The sequence below is a fragment of the Girardinichthys multiradiatus genome, chromosome 11 (genome assembly GCF_021462225.1).
Source record: "Girardinichthys multiradiatus isolate DD_20200921_A chromosome 11, DD_fGirMul_XY1, whole genome shotgun sequence".
Classification (NCBI taxonomy): Eukaryota; Metazoa; Chordata; class Actinopteri; order Cyprinodontiformes; family Goodeidae; genus Girardinichthys; species Girardinichthys multiradiatus.
Genome location: NC_061804.1, coordinates 1,031,304 through 1,048,388, shown reverse-complemented (window position 1 = coordinate 1,048,388; position 17,085 = coordinate 1,031,304). Strand labels below are relative to the sequence as shown.

At 37.6% G+C, this 17,085-nt stretch overlaps 1 protein-coding gene and 1 pseudogene across 1 annotated transcript; one reads left to right on the top strand and one right to left on the bottom strand.

Moving 5' to 3' along the window:
* Positions 1-8,322: 8,322 nt before the first annotated feature.
* LOC124876069 lies at positions 8,323-11,546 on the bottom strand (annotated as a pseudogene).
* LOC124876068 (olfactory receptor 146-like) lies at positions 11,328-12,515 on the top strand. The gene is made up of 2 exons (XM_047378560.1): positions 11,328-11,426; positions 11,534-12,515. Exon 2 carries the CDS (start codon positions 11,544-11,546, stop codon positions 12,486-12,488), a length of 945 nt encoding a protein of 314 aa, XP_047234516.1. The 5' UTR covers positions 11,328-11,426; positions 11,534-11,543; the 3' UTR covers positions 12,489-12,515.
* The last annotated feature ends 4,570 nt before the right edge of the window (positions 12,516-17,085 follow it).

Below are 17,085 nucleotides of genomic sequence, written 5' to 3'. Positions count from 1 at the left end.
GCCAGTTAATATGGGGCCATTAAATAACACATGGACCATCACATCTGAGGTAGTTTTCTCACTATGGCTCTCAGATGTAAATGTTGGTTTTGTCAGGATGAAATCCAGCCTCATCTTTATCCTACCTAAGTTTAACTTCACATCAAGCTGCATTCTCTGAATCCCAGAAAGGTTTCTCTCACCTCCTCCGGACGTTACAGATGCCAAAACGTCTTCTGCAGAGAAAAACTGATGAATCCTACATAATAGCCTCCTTCCTTAATGAAAATAAAATGTGTTTTTCAGATCAGTTTGTGGGTTGAAGCAGGAAGAAAACAGAGGCAAGAGCAAAAAAGTTATCTTTCCCCACAGGAAAATGAAATTAGAACTGATGAAGTCTTATTAAAAGGGGAAAAATGTTCACAAACGTTATTGTAATTCTGCAGCTGAAATTAACTTTGGTAACAACATCTGATTGTTAAGTGTTATGGGAGCAGCAGAGGGCACCACAGTCCAGTGAAGCCTCCGATGCCACATTCATTATTTCAGTACAACAGGTTTAGGATGAGGAATTAAGAATTTGTTGTTTTATTCAATGAAAAATAATAAATGTTTATTAATTCAACACGCAACGTACATCTAAAGCTTCCATTTTTGGGCACGCTCATAAAACACATTTATGATCTATGTATTAGAGAGAAGAGCTCTAAATCATCTTGTTCATTATTGTCTACATTGGAATTTAAAATCTCTTTAAAAAGATAAATTAGTCTTTTTGAGCACAGTAGTCCATGTATGAGATGTAATGAACAAACCAGACTTGTTAGGTGACCTCTGACCTAAGTAACATTTTATTAAGCAAAGGTATGGCTGACAGGTTCATGACTTTAACAACTAAACCACAGTATCATCAGATTAAATGTGAAAAATTACATATGCATTGTAAAATAAATATACCTTTTAATGAAAAATATATCTAATGTATGATATATTTAATTGTTTCTTTTCATCAGTGAATTATGGCACTTTTAGACTTCCACACAAATGAAGATTGATGTTTTCCATTTTCCACCATAGTGACTCAAGAGAAGGTTCAATAACTTAGTTACAAATTGTCATACAAACCGATTCACACATAAAATAAAACTGTACTAATGTAATTAATTACCAAACATCCTTCTTCAAACTCTCAAACAAATTTTCTAGTATTTATGTACAAACTCACAATATAACATCTTTTTTATAATTAGAAATAAAAAACAAATCTAACTTGTCTAACATTTTAGATTTCAAAACAAAATATTTCTCTTGTAACATTGAAAGTGTGGACGCCGCAAACTATGGAGCACCAATCCTGACAAAATTAAAAATAAAAGCAGAAATATATATATTTTCTTTTTCCTTTTCCTTACACATGCCTTTGTTCTTTTGACATTTCCTCGTCTCTCTTTTTCCTTTACCGTATGCATTTCTGCTTCATTATGCAAATGAAGAGGGCTGCCTTCTTCTCTCCAGCTCCTCTCCTATTGGTCAATATACAGGAAGGAGGAGGATCCATGTGCAGGCCGAGGGTGTGTCCCAATTCAGGGGCTGGATCCTTCCAAGTCCGTACTTGTGGGCTGATTACGTCACAGCGCGGGGCGTAATGTCTGTCAGATGCTGCCGACAAATGTGTCCTTCTTTTGCCCGATTTGAAGGATACGTTGTGAGTATCCTTCGCGGTCCATCTTTTCCCATGATTCATTGCGGGTCGAAGCGGTTTGGTCAAACAGGGGAAGCCATGGCGGACCACAGTGGCAAAAGCTGTGAGTAAACTGTGAAAAATTACACTTTCTGTGACACAAATGAACTTTTACAATGTTTTAGTGCGGGAATATAACTGTGTAGACGTGAAATATCTGCTTGATTTATCTAGACATCGTTTAATTTCAAACGTGCTCCAACGTGTTCGGAGTTTTCCGCTCCCACCGTAGTAACTGCCGGCTTGCTTCGCCAGTCCTACCGGCGGTGGAGCGAGCTAGACCCGGTAGAGATCTGACCGGACTATCGGTACTGAGCTCCTGCTGCCAGTCATCACAGTGAACGTTAAACACAAGTGATTTCTAACAGTTTATGTTAGTATTATTTTAATGTATTGTGTCATTTGTTCATGTAAGTCGATTTAACATTACAGGTGATATTAAAATTAACCTGAATAAATGGACGATTTTATATAATCTTACCGTATCGCTGGAGAGTGTGATTGAGAATAAATAAGCTTTTAAATATTCATTTTTGATGAAGAAATGTGCTATATGTGTTTTTAAAAGTATATTTATAATTCAGCTAGCATTATAATTCGTGATTCCAGGTACAGATGAAGAGAAATACACTTTCAAATGCAAGCAAATCTCAGTAAAGAAGTGAAAAGTTTGAAAGAGCTTCTTTTAGACATTTGCATAGAAATATTTTAATATGTTCTGCAAATTAAGACAAATGTAAAATTAAAAAATACTTTTTTTACACTGATATTAAGCAAGATGTTTTTTTTTGTTGATTTTATTGTTTAGATACAAAGCAGCAGACGGGCCAGTTTATGAAGCTCAGGGGTGAGAATCGCCACCTTTTTACTGGAGCTAAAAACTCAGCCATCGTGGCTTGGAGGTACAATAACTACATTCTTTACAGTCAGTTTCTGTCCAGTTTTAATAACTTCTATCTTTCTAACTTTCATAAATATCCATCCAGTGATTAACATACTTCTTTTGGTTTTCCCTCTTTCTTTTTGCTTGTTTAGGACAATTCTGGAGAAGATGGACCAACAGGGGAAGGTCACCCACTTGCAGGACAAAAAAAAGTGGGACAATATGAAAAAGAAATATAAAGTATGTTCAGAAGTTCTCATGTCACACACAAATAAAAAATATTTCTAAAAGTCTTGTTGGTTTCTTTGTTTAGTCAACTCTTCTTTTATTCCATCTAACTTTAGGATTGTAAGTATCCAGGGTCAGGAGAGGGAGTCAGTGAAAAGCTCACTGCTGCTACTTGGCCCTGGTTTGTCCTTATGGATGAGGTGTTGGGTCAGAGGTCTTCCACAACACCTCCTGTCCTGATTGCCTCCATCCCTGAGGACACTCCAGGGCCAAGCGGAGCGGTGGACAACCAGATGGAGAAGGAAGACAGTGAGCCAGCAGGAAGGGGTCAGAAAAGAAAGAGGAACAGAGATGATGGAGTTGATCAGGGAGGACATGAGGCTACAGAGAATGGACAGACTGTTTTCCATCTTAGAAAGAATGGTACTGAAATAAGGTGCTATATAAGAAATAAATATGTTTTGTTCAGATTGTTTCTTAACGTTTTAAGCTGTTGTAATAAATTTCAATATTGTTTTTGTCACCAATGTATTTTATTTCTATTTGATCTAACAATACATCAACTTCATTTAAATTTCTAAACAGAGTTTATTTTGAAAATTACAAATAGCATTTTAAACAGAATGAGGGAAGAAAACATTCAAACAGATCAAGATTAAAAGACAAAAGACATAAAATAAAACTATGTACAAGTATTTACAATGGAGACAGCAGGATCAACCTGAGTGACCAGTTCCTGGAAAAACCTCTTCAACAGAACAAAGAGGCAGATGTCTTTCTGAACAGAAAGTCTCTGGAGATGTGGCTAAATCTCTCACAAGGTCAGAGACTTGGATGGACGCTGCAACTGAGACCTTTGGTCTGTCTTTTTGGATGGTGAGCGAAGCATCACACAGTGGTTCCAGCTCTCTTTAGGTCATTGACCAGCTCCTCCCATGTAGTTCAACATTTCTTGATGAAAACGCATGTGTAAGGAAAAAAAAAACAAAAAACATTTGCATTTCTTGATGAAAACGCATGTGTAAGGAAAAGGAAAAACAAAACATTTACATTTCTTGATGAAAACGCATGTGTAAGGAAAAGGAAAAACAAAACATTTGCATTTCTTGATGAAAATGCATGTGTAAGGAAAAGGAAAAACAAAACATTTACATTTCTTGATGAAAACGCATGTGTAAGGAAAAAAAAAAACAAAAAACATTTGCATTTCTTGATGAAAACGCATGTGTAAGGAAAAGGAAAAACAAAACATTTACATTTCTTGATGAAAACGCATGTGTAAGGAAAAGGAAAAACAAAACATTTGCATTTCTCGATGAAAACGCATGTGTAAGGAAAAGGAAAAACAAAACATTTGCATTTCTTGATGAAAACGCATGTGTAAGGAAAAGGAAAAACAAAACATTTACATTTCTTGATGAAAACGCATGTGTAAGGAAAAGGAAAAACAAAACATTTGCATTTCTCGATGAAAACGCATGTGTAAGGAAAAGGAAAAACAAAACATTTACATTTCTTGATGAAAACGCATGTGTAAGGAAAAGGAAAAACAAAACATTTGCATTTCTTGATGAAAACGCATGTGTAAGGAAAAGGAAAAACAAAACATTTACATTTCTTGATGAAAAACGCATGTGTAAGGAAAAGGAAAAACAAAACATTTACATTTCTTGATGAAAAACGCATGTGTAAGGAAAAGGAAAAACAAAACATTTACATTTCTTGATGAAAACGCATGTGTAAGGAAAAGGAAAAACAAAACATTTGCATTTCTTGATGAAAACGCATGTGTAAGGAAAAGGAAAAACAAAACATTTACATTTCTTGATGAAAACGCATGTGTAAGGAAAAGGAAAAACAAAACATTTGCATTTCTTGATGAAAACGCATGTGTAAGGAAAAGGAAAAACAAAACATTTACATTTCTTGATGAAAACGCATGTGTAAGGAAAAGGAAAAACAAAACATTTACATTTCTTGATGAAAATGCATGTGTAAGGAAAAGGAAAAACAAAACATTTGCATTTCTTGATGAAAACGCATGTGTAAGGAAAAGGAAAAACAAAACATTTACATTTCTTGATGAAAACGCATGTGTAAGGAAAAGGAAAAACAAAACATTTACATTTCTTGATGAAAACGCATGTGTAAGGAAAAGGAAAAACAAAACATTTACATTTCTTGATGAAAACGCATGTGTAAGGAAAAGGAAAAACAAAACATTTAAATTTCTTGATGAAAATGCATGTGTAAGGAAAAGGAAAAACAAAACATTTGCATTTCTTGATGAAAACGCATGTGTAAGGAAAAGGAAAAACAAAACATTTACATTTCTTGATGAAAACGCATGTGTAAGGAAAAGGAAAAACAAAACATTTGCATTTCTTGATGAAAACGCATGTGTAAGGAAAAGGAAAAACAAAACATTTACATTTCTTGATGAAAACGCATGTGTAAGGAAAAGGAAAAAGAAAACATTTACATTTCTTGATGAAAAACGCATGTGTAAGGAAAAGGAAAAACAAAATATTTGCATTTCTTGATGAAAAACGCATGTGTAAGGAAAAGGAAAAACAAAACATTTACATTTCTTGATGAAAACGCATGTGTAAGGAAAAGGAAAAACAAAACATTTACATTTCTTGATGAAAACGCATGTGTAAGGAAAAGGAAAAACAAAACATTTGCATTTCTTGATGAAAACGCATGTGTAAGGAAAAGGAAAAACAAAACATTTACATTTCTTGATGAAAACGCATGTGTAAGGAAAAGGAAAAACAAAACATTTACATTTCTTGATGAAAAACGCATGTGTAAGGAAAAGGAAAAACAAAACATTTACATTTCTTGATGAAAATGCATGTGTAAGGAAAAAAAACAAAAAAACATTTGCATTTCTTGATGAAAACGCATGTGTAAGGAAAAGGAAAAAGAAAACATTTACATTTCTTGATGAAAACGCATGTGTAAGAAAAAGGAAAGACAAAACATTTACATTTCTTGATGAAAACGCATGTGTAAGGAAAAGGAAAAACAAAACATTTACATTTCTTGATGAAAACGCATGTGTAAGGAAAAGGAAAAACAAAACATTTAAATTTCTTGATGAAAATGCATGTGTAAGGAAAAGGAAAAACAAAACATTTGCATTTCTTGATGAAAACGCATGTGTAAGGAAAAGGAAAAACAAAACATTTACATTTCTTGATGAAAACGCATGTGTAAGGAAAAGGAAAAACAAAACATTTGCATTTCTTGATGAAAACGCATGTGTAAGGAAAAGGAAAAACAAAACATTTACATTTCTTGATGAAAACGCATGTGTAAGGAAAAGGAAAAAGAAAACATTTACATTTCTTGATGAAAAACGCATGTGTAAGGAAAAGGAAAAACAAAATATTTGCATTTCTTGATGAAAAACGCATGTGTAAGGAAAAGGAAAAACAAAACATTTACATTTCTTGATGAAAACGCATGTGTAAGGAAAAGGAAAAACAAAACATTTACATTTCTTGATGAAAACGCATGTGTAAGGAAAAGGAAAAACAAAACATTTGCATTTCTTGATGAAAACGCATGTGTAAGGAAAAGGAAAAACAAAACATTTACATTTCTTGATGAAAACGCATGTGTAAGGAAAAGGAAAAACAAAACATTTACATTTCTTGATGAAAAACGCATGTGTAAGGAAAAGGAAAAACAAAACATTTACATTTCTTGATGAAAATGCATGTGTAAGGAAAAAAAACAAAAAAACATTTGCATTTCTTGATGAAAACGCATGTGTAAGGAAAAGGAAAAACAAAACATTTGCATTTCTTGATGAAAACGCATGTGTAAGGAAAAGGAAAAACAAAACATTTACATTTCTTGATGAAAACGCATGTGTAAGGAAAAGGAAAAACAAAACATTTGCATTTCTCGATGAAAACGCATGTGTAAGGAAAAGGAAAAACAAAACATTTACATTTCTTGATGAAAGCGCATGTGTAAGGAAAAGGAAAAACAAAACATTTGCATTTCTTGATGAAAACGCATGTGTAAGGAAAAGGAAAAACAAAACATTTACATTTCTTGATGAAAACGCATGTGTAAGGAAAAGGAAAAACAAAACATTTGCATTTCTTGATGAAAACGCATGTGTAAGGAAAAGGAAAAACAAAACATTTACATTTCTTGATGAAAACGCATGTGTAAGGAAAAGGAAAAACAAAACATTTGCATTTCTTGATGAAAACGCATGTGTAAGGAAAAGGAAAAACAAAACATTTACATTTCTTGATGAAAACGCATGTGTAAGGAAAAGGAAAAACAAAACATTTGCATTTCTTGATGAAAACGCATGTGTAAGGAAAAGGAAAAACAAAACATTTACATTTCTTGATGAAAACGCATGTGTAAGGAAAAGGAAAAACAAAACATTTGCATTTCTTGATGAAAACGCATGTGTAAGGAAAAGGAAAAACAAAACATTTACATTTCTTGATGAAAACGCATGTGTAAGGAAAAGGAAAAACAAAACATTTGCATTTCTTGATGAAAACGCATGTGTAAGGAAAAGGAAAAACAAAACATTTGCATTTCTTGATGAAAACGCATGTGTAAGGAAAAGGAAAAACAAAACATTTACATTTCTTGATGAAAACGCATGTGTAAGGAAAAGGAAAAACAAAACATTTGCATTTCTTGATGAAAACGCATGTGTAAGGAAAAGGAAAAACAAAACATTTGCATTTCTTGATGAAAACGCATGTGTAAGGAAAAGGAAAAACAAAACATTTGCATTTCTCGATGAAAACGCATGTGTAAGGAAAAGGAAAAACAAAACATTTACATTTCTTGATGAAAACGCATGTGTAAGGAAAAGGAAAAACAAAACATTTGCATTTCTCGATGAAAACGCATGTGTAAGGAAAAGGAAAAACAAACATTTACATTTCTTGATGAAAGCGCATGTGTAAGGAAAAGGAAAAACAAAACATTTGCATTTCTTGATGAAAACGCATGTGTAAGGAAAAGGAAAAACAAAACATTTACATTTCTTGATGAAAACGCATGTGTAAGGAAAAGGAAAAACAAAACATTTGCATTTCTTGATGAAAACGCATGTGTAAGGAAAAGGAAAAACAAAACATTTACATTTCTTGATGAAAACGCATGTGTAAGGAAAAGGAAAAACAAAACATTTGCATTTCTTGATGAAAACGCATGTGTAAGGAAAAGGAAAAACAAAACATTTACATTTCTTGATGAAAACGCATGTGTAAGGAAAAGGAAAAACAAAACATTTGCATTTCTTGATGAAAACGCATGTGTAAGGAAAAGGAAAAACAAAACATTTGCATTTCTTGATGAAAACGCATGTGTAAGGAAAAGGAAAAACAAAACATTTACATTTCTTGATGAAAACGCATGTGTAAGGAAAAGGAAAAACAAAACATTTGCATTTCTTGATGAAAACGCATGTGTAAGAAAAAGGAAAAACAAAACATTTACATTTCTTGATGAAAAACGCATGTGTAAGGAAAAGGAAAAGCAAAATATATATATTTCGGCTTTTATTTTTAATTTTGTCAGGATCGGTCCTCCATAGAAAACAGCCGTCCCTGTTAGAAATATATTTCTCTGTGGTTTTTCTGAGATAACCACAAAATTTATCGCAATGAAAACCAAAGTTTCTATGTTTGAAAAATATTTTTAGAACAGCATTTGTAAAGTTTATCAGTTTTGTTACTAATCTTAATGGAAACTACAACAAGGTTGGTCTCTTGATAACAGGAGGTTTTGCCAATTTAGTATGAAATATTTAGTTTACGAGTGGTACTTAAATGCACCGTCCTGGCCTCTAGCTACAGAAAGCTCTCCAGAAAAAAGGCCCAACACCCTGTGAACCTGTCCTATAAACAAAGCACTTAAACATTTAGAGATGGTGGCTGCTGGGTTCTGTAGAAATCAGACTGGTGACAAAACCTTCTTGGAGTGAAACAACCTGAACTGAATCTTTTTGACCTCCTTTGACTGAACGCCATAGATGATGGGATTGAGGTTGCAGGGAAGGATGTGATATAAAATAATGGCCAGTTTCTTCTCCTCGGCGTACTGAGGGAAGCGATGGAGTATAATGCTGACCTTCCCACTGGTGAAAATAATGATGTAAACAATGAGCTGGGTACTGCAGGTCCGTAAAGCTGTACTGTACAGAGATTTGTTTTGACGGGTCAGATGCGTAGATGAGAACCATGCTGCCCACTGAAGCTATGGACAGAACCACGGTGAAGGTCAGGCCGTAGATTAATCACCACATTCTCACAGGACAGCTTCAACAACGATGCGTTGTCACAGAACAGAAAAGTGATCACAGTCCTGCATCGACTCAGCCGGACCGTGAGACCCAGCAGAAACCCGACTAGAACAAAGGCCACCCCCCAGGCAGTCACAGTAAGCTTCAGCAGCATCTTATTGGTCATTATTGCAGAGTAACGCAGATGATTACAGATGGCAACATATCTGTCAAAGGTCATGATCATGAGCACCGTCTGTGTTGTGGTGCTGAACATGTGAGACAGGAATGCCTGAACCACACCCTCACAGTAGCTGATGAGACGTTCAGACGGAGGCTTCAGAATATCGGACATCATGCGAGGCGCTAAAAGACAATTCCCTAAAATATTGTTGAATGCCATGTTGCAGAACAGCAGATCCATGGGCTGATGGAGGTCTCTGTTAATCAAAACCAAGAGGATGATGCTGATATTGGAGATCAGAACAAACAGGTAGGAGAAAAGGAAAAAGAAGAACAAGGGGTACTTGGAGGTCTTTGTGACTTTCCGCCCCTCCAGCTGGAGGGTGTAGTTGTTGAAGGTGTAGTTTTCCATTCACCTGATACAAAGCAGTCCAAATGAGGAGAAGCAGATTTACACACATTCAAGATGTTTTCAGAATAAACTCAAAATCCAAGCAACTACTGTAGCAGATGTGTTTGAAACACTAAGTCTGTTAGAGGTTATCGTTCATGAAGTATTACTGAAAACCATTGTACCTGCTGCTTATTTTCCTCCTTCAGTTCCAGGTGATCCAAACACTCACAACCAACCATCTGGCAGGACAATAAGCCTCGGCCTTGTTTTTAAAACTGCAAGTATTTATCTGAGAGAGAGAAGTCAAAACAGTGGCCATAGAAACGTTCATAACACATGAAATCATATCTATTCTTGTCTATCAGATGTTAGTTTATGTTGTAGTTGAAGTAAACAAAGGGCCCTATAGACTGAAGGTGTAATCACTATGCCTCAATCTTCTGCAGCTTTAAAAAGCAGAAGTCATCAACCTATTATAAAATGTCGTTTCAAAAAGAACCTTTGGATCCATGCAACATCCAAAGTGAAAACAAACTTCCATATATGGATGAGGATGCAAAACTGTCAGGAAGCTGATGGTACCAAACTATTGTGAGCTATCATGAAAGTAGAAAAAAGTCAGAGAAATGGATTTGCCTTAAAAAAATAATAAATAATAAATATGACATAAAATATGATAAATCCCATCCATCCATCCGTCCGTCCGTCCCTCCGTCCGTCCATCCATCCATCCAGTCAGTTTCTGGATCTGCTCCAGGTCCTCTTGGCCTCTTGATCAGAGGACCAAATGATGGACCTCCTCACAGTACCTCTAAGGTAGAGCCTTGCCTCACTACAGAGGAAGCTCCATTTAGCCACTTTGTATTTCTGTCAGGGACCATATCTCATGAACTTAGGTGAACGTTTAGAACATAGACGGAGTGTTAAATTTAGATCTCAGCTCTTTCTTCCCTGCAACAGACCAGAGCAGACCCCACATTACTGGAGATGTGGTCCTAATATGTGTATCCATGTCTTGCTCCTTCTTCACAAGACATCAAGATACTTGAACAATGGTCAGAACCTGTTCTCCAACACCCTAGAGTACCACTGAGCCATAGACAACCTTGAACCAAAGGGGCTTCTGACAATCCTGTTTCAGGAGTCCCCTAAGACAACAGGCACTGAAGCCTCCTTCTTCAGTTTGAGAGATTCCATCACTACTAGTGTCCACCAGCAGGTCCTCTGGATGCCAGAATGGGCCCTGAAGGCTCCCAGGGCACAGCACAATCCAACCTAGATGAGCCCAGCAGGGCAGGATTACCTGAGCCGCTGTTAGGCAAACATTAACCACTTTCAGAACTCCTGCTTCAGAACCCTTACTGCTGCAGGCTAAGAAACAAATTGGTGAATCTCTGACAGTGCTCTCTCTACGGGTCAGGACTGTCCCCAAACCTGCCCAATGCCGCCCTGTTTGGCGTTGGCAAGTGAACCATGTGAGTCCAAGTAACTACAGTTAACACTTAATAGTTATCTAGTCTATGAGAAGGTGAGGAAGGGAACTAATTAGCCCAGAGCCCACAATTGATTAACCATAAAATGAGTAAAGTTTAGCAATGATGCAACCTTTCTGTCTGCTCAGTGTTGCTAGGACCATATAGTTGGCATAACTCCCTGATGATTGGATGTCTTTATAAAACCGACAGAGGTTCAGCTCTGTTGCCTCATGGTTCAACAGTAAATAAAGAGGAAGATCCAGGTAACATTTACAATCTACTTTGTGACAGTTTTAGAGGTTTTAACTGAATTTATTGACCATTTTAATATACATGTGATGACTGAGGATCAATTAATCTGATGCTTTAGTTTCAGACTGATGGAAAATTCAACGTTCAACAGCTTCCTCCTGCAGATGGAAGGAATCAGCGTTACATCGGCTTCAATGTATCCTCTCTTTTTCTTCTTTCTTTTCATCTACCTGTTTATCGTGATATCAAATGTAGGCATAATAATCCTGGTTATCATTGATAAAAGCCTCCATCAGCCCATGTACCTGCTGTTCTGTAACCTGCCTTTTAATGATATTCTTGGTAACTCGTACATGGTGCCTCGTCTGATGTTTGATATCTTGCAGCCTCCGTCTGAGCGCCTCATCAGCTACAATGAGTGCGTTCTTCAGGCTTTCTTCTCTCACGTGTTCGGCACCACTTCCCACACGGTGCTCATGATCATGGCCTTTGACAGATATGTTGCTATCTGTAATCCTCTACGTTACTCTGCAATAATGACCAACAGAATGGTGATGAAGCTGACGGTCTCCGCCTGGGGGGTGGCCTTTGTTCTGGTCGGTGTTCTGCTGGGTCTGACTATACGGCTGAACCGATGCAGAACTCTCATCACTAATCCATACTGTGACAACGCCTCGTTGTTTAAGCTGTCCTGTGAGAGTGTGGTGATTAATAACATCTACGGCCTGACCTTCACCGTGGTCCTTCTTACGTCCTCAGTCCTCAGCATTGTCCTCACCTACACTAGGATCACTTTGGTGTGTTTAACCAATAGGAACAAATCTCTGAACAGTAAAGCCCTGAAGACCTGCAGCACTCACCTCTTTGTCTACATGATCATGTTTGTTTGTGGGAAATTCCACATCATTCTGCATCGTTTCCCTCAGTTTATAGACTACAGGAAGCTGGTTGCTATTCTTTTTCATATTGTTCCCGGCAGCCTGAACCCCATCATCTATGGAGTTCAGTCAAATGAGATCAAGAAATTCTTCTCAAAGTTGTTCCAGTCCAGAAAGGTTCTGTCTTCAAAATGATGGATATCCAAACACAGAACATGGGTCAATTTCTTATTTTGTTTTAAAATATTTATTCCACTAAGCTTGCATTTTCCTTATTTTTGGGGTTTTGGGGCATCTGATACAGACAAATATAATAAAACAATAATCATCTGTTGTCATTTGACCCAAACTGAATTCTGTTTATAGATGGTAATGTTAAAGTCCTTGAAAATAATAACTTTATGTGATGTTTTACTTCTAAAGCTAAATTATTTTGTTTGGTAAATGTGGAAAATAATGTAGACAATGTGACGTCGGAACAAAGTTCCTGTTTGTTAAATCATTTAAAAAACACAAAGAATAAAGTAAGGTTGTTGTTCTCTGTGAGCTTTTTACATTAGAGTCATTCATTTAATCAGTTCACTTCACTGCTTTGTTTAGTTATTTTCTTGGCTAAATGTTTTTCCACCTCTCAGCTTTACTCCTCAGATATACCACAGCAGATTTCATGTATGCTTGAAAACTAATTTTATGACAGAATTTGCAGGCCAAGAGCATCATTAATGGATGATTTACACAGTACGGTTTTTGTAAGTTGAACTGATGTCAGTCAGATGCAGATTTCAGCAGCCACCCAGTTCTACAAAGCTCTAATCACCCAACTATTAGATTTTAGATGGTCCAGAGTCGTGGGTCTTCTCTGATTCTGTCTCCTCTTCAGCTCAACCATCACGTTTTCTGCAGGATTTAGTTCTGGGGGCTCAGATGGCCATGAAAAAAGGTTGATTTGGTGTCTGCTGAACCATGTCATGGGGGCAATGTGGCCAAATGCTTTGGACCATTATCCTGCTGAAAACCTAAAAATTAACCATCAGTGGTTTGGAAGAGGATGCCAGATTTCTTTTTAAAATGTCCTGATGTGTTGGAATTTAAACTTATTTTAATATTGTTTACCTTTTTCCAGCTAAAAATGAAAATAAATCTTTGTAGACAGAATCCTATGTAGAAGCCGATACTCCAACAGAACCTATTTGTGTCATATGGACATTCCATAACTCAGCCTACATCCTGAATCTTGTGTTCGGGCCATGTCTGGGACTGAGCCAGATATGTCAGAGTTTGTTAAGATAAGGCTCAAATCTCTACTCTTTTAGAGTCTCTAGAAGTAGAATGGGAGGCAGATCCTTTAGTTATCAGGCTCCTCTCCTGTGGAACCAGCTCCCAGTTTTAGTCCATGAGGCAGACACCCTGTCTACTTTTAAGGCTAGGCTTAAAACTTTCCTTTTTGATAAAGCTTATAGTTAGAGAGGCTTAGTTTATCCTGAGCTATCTCTGTAGTTATGCTGCTATAGGCTTAGGCTGCTGGAGGACATAACGACCACTTTCACCCTCTCTGCTACATTCTCATACTACTCTCCAATTTTGCATTATTTGCTTTTATTTCAGCTTTTAACTTTATGTTCTTTTTTTTCTCCTTCTAGAAGCTACACCTGGCCTGCTTCTGTGTTTAGCTGTGGCACCTTCCAGGAGGGGGACATCGTCCAAGCTTCTGGTGGCAACAACTTAATGCTCACCTTCTACAGATGATCCACATGGCCCTGTCTTTCAGTGTTTAACCCTTTCTCTCTTCTAGACATGGCTACTGACTGAGCTTCCACTGTGACTAACTCTATGTTCTCTCTTTCAGACTCTAACCTTGAAAACTGGATCAGAGTTTATCTGTTCTTTCTTTCTAGGTGAAACGCCTAAAGGAGCTACATCCATTAACATTTACTTTTCCTTCCCATAGAAAGTACTCCTGGATCAGTGCTTCTTTGTTCTCTTTGTGTCTCTGCTCTGTTCTCTCAAACCTCCAGTCGGTCGTGGCAGATGGCCGCTCACACTGAGCCTGGTTCTGGTTCTGCTGGAGGTTTCTTCCTGTTAAAAGGGAGTTTTTCCTCTCCACTGTCGCTACATGCATGCTCAGTATGAGGGATTGCTGCAAAGTCAACACCAGTGACTGTCCACTGTCTCTACATGCTCATCCAGGAGGAGTGAATGCTGCAAGTCACTGACTGGATGCAATCTGCTGGGTTTCCTTAGATAGAAAAACTTTTTATCCAATTTGAATAAATAACTGAATCTGACTGTTTGATAGTTAGGATTAATTGGAATGTATGAACCTGACTTGAAATCTGGATGATTTGATTAAACTGACTTTGTAAAGAGCCTTGAGACGACATCTGATGTGAATTAGCGCTATAGGAATGAACTGAATTGAATTGTTGACCTGGGTCCTTTAGGTCAGTATCTGACAGACTGCTACAGATGTGGGTGTAAGACTGGACATTGACCTTAACTTTATTGCTCAGATTAAATGTTTGGTCAGGCCCAGCCTCCTACTGAGACAGAACTTTGACCATCTGTGTTGTAGTTTAAAGTGTTGTGAGTTATAAATAAACTGAATTGAATTGTAAACTGAATCTCGCTGCTATCAGGGGAACAATTCCACGCATCACAATAAAACATTTATGTCCAGTGGGAGTGAATTCTGGTGGGTCAATGGCCTAGACTTTCTCCCTCAGGACTTCCCTCCCTCCATCTTCTAAATGTTATTTGTGTTCTTGAATCATGTTTGCGTTAGGCCGTGACAGCTGACACAAAATACTCCTAAAAGTATTGGGTTACTTGCATTAACAAACCCGTGAATGGGACGCCATTCTTAGAGTTCAACATGATATCGGCCTACCCTTGCAGCTGTAACAGCTTTAGCTCTTCCCGGAAGGCTTTCCATAAGGTTTAACAGTGTTTATGGGATGTTTTGGTCATTCTACCAAAACTGTATTTGTTGGGGTTAGACACTAATGTTAGATGAAAAGGCCTGGCTCATAGTCTCTACTTTAATTCATCCCAAAGGTGTTCCTGGATCGAGGTCAGGACTCTGAGCAAGACAGTAAAGTTCTTCCTCATCAAACTCACTCATCCATGTCTTGATAGACTTTGTTTGAAACTGGAAGGGGTCATCCAGAAAACTTTGTTCCCACAGAGTCAGGAACATGTAACTGTTCAAAATGAGTTCCTTTCACTGTAACTAGGAGGCAGACACCAACTCCAGAAAAACAGCCCCAATGTCACGATATCTGGTGCTTATGGATCCAAATGCAGAGACCAGGGCAGAAGGAGATCATTGGACATTTAATGAGACACAGAACTCAAAAAAGGTGACTGGGTGGCATCAACAACAGTAGATCTGACTAAGAAAACAAAGAACTCCAGTATTTATGCAGGAGAGCTTGATTACTTAGGCTGGTGAGTTAATGGGCAGCTACAAGACAAGCAAGTGAGTGCAGGGAGCTGAAACACTGAGGGAAGAACCTTTGTAAATCAAAAAACATTATTAATAAAACCCAGTACACACTAAAACAGAAATGCAAACACAGGAATACATAGAAACTCAAGATCCTTCCGATGATGAAACCCACCCCATTATCCTCTCAACACCAAACTTTACAGTTGACACAATGCAGTCAGGCAAGCACTGTTCTCCTGGCAACAGCTGAAGCCAGAATCCTCCATTGGATTGACTGACACCAAGGCATTATTCATCAGTCCAGAGAACACGTTCTACTGCTCTGGAGTCCACTGGAGGTATACTTTTTACCCATCCACCTGATTCTTCAAATTACACTTGGTGATCCCCAGCTTCGATGCAGTTGCTTGGCCATGCAAACCCATTTCATGAAGCTCTCTACACACTGTTACTGAGTGAATCTGAAGGGTGCATGAAGTTTGGAGATCAGTAGAAAGTTGGCGACCTCTGCATGCTTCAGGATCTGATGGCACAACCCTAGGATTTAACTTGCTTTTTCATGGCTGAGTTGTCATGGTTCCCAGTGGCTTTGACTTTGTCATGATACCACTAACAGCTGAGTAATATTTACTTCTTTAGATCCATTCCTTCACAGATATTTTTGTTTGCAGGCTGAGGTGCTGAGTTTTATACACCTGTGGCCATGGAAGGGTCTGGAACACCTGAGTTTAATGACTCTGAGAGGTGACCTCATACTTTTTGGGAATATACAGGTCCTTCTCAAAATATTAGCATATTGTGATAAAGTTCATTATTTTCCATAATGTAATGATGAAAATTTAACATTCATATATTTTAGATTCATTGCACACTAACTAAGGCCTTTTATTGTCTTAATACGGATGATTTTGGCATACAGCTCATGAAAACCCAAAATTCCTATTTCACAAAATTAGCATATCATTAAAAGTGTCTCTAAACGAGCTATGAACCTAATCATCTGAATCAACAAGTTAACTCTAAACACCTGCAAAAGATTCCTGAGGCCTTTAAAACCCCCAGCCTGGTTCATCACTCAAAACCCCAATCATGGGTAAGACTGCCGACCTGACTGCTGTCCAGAAGGCCACTATTGACACCCTCAAGCAAGAGGGTAAGACACAGAAAGAAATTTCTGAACGAATAGGCTGTTCCCAGAGTGCTGTATCAAGGCACCTCAGTGGGAAGTCTGTGGGAAGGAAAAAGTGTGGCAGAAAACGCTGCACAACGAGAAGAGGTGACCGGACCCTGAGGAAGATTGTGGAGAAGGGCCGATTCCAGACCTTGGGGGACCTGCGGAAGCAG

Excerpts from the sequence above, each read along its gene's own strand:
- LOC124876068 (XM_047378560.1), top strand. The coding sequence starts at position 11,544 with ATGGAAAATTCAACGTTCAACAGCTTCCTCCTGCAGATGGAAGGAATC.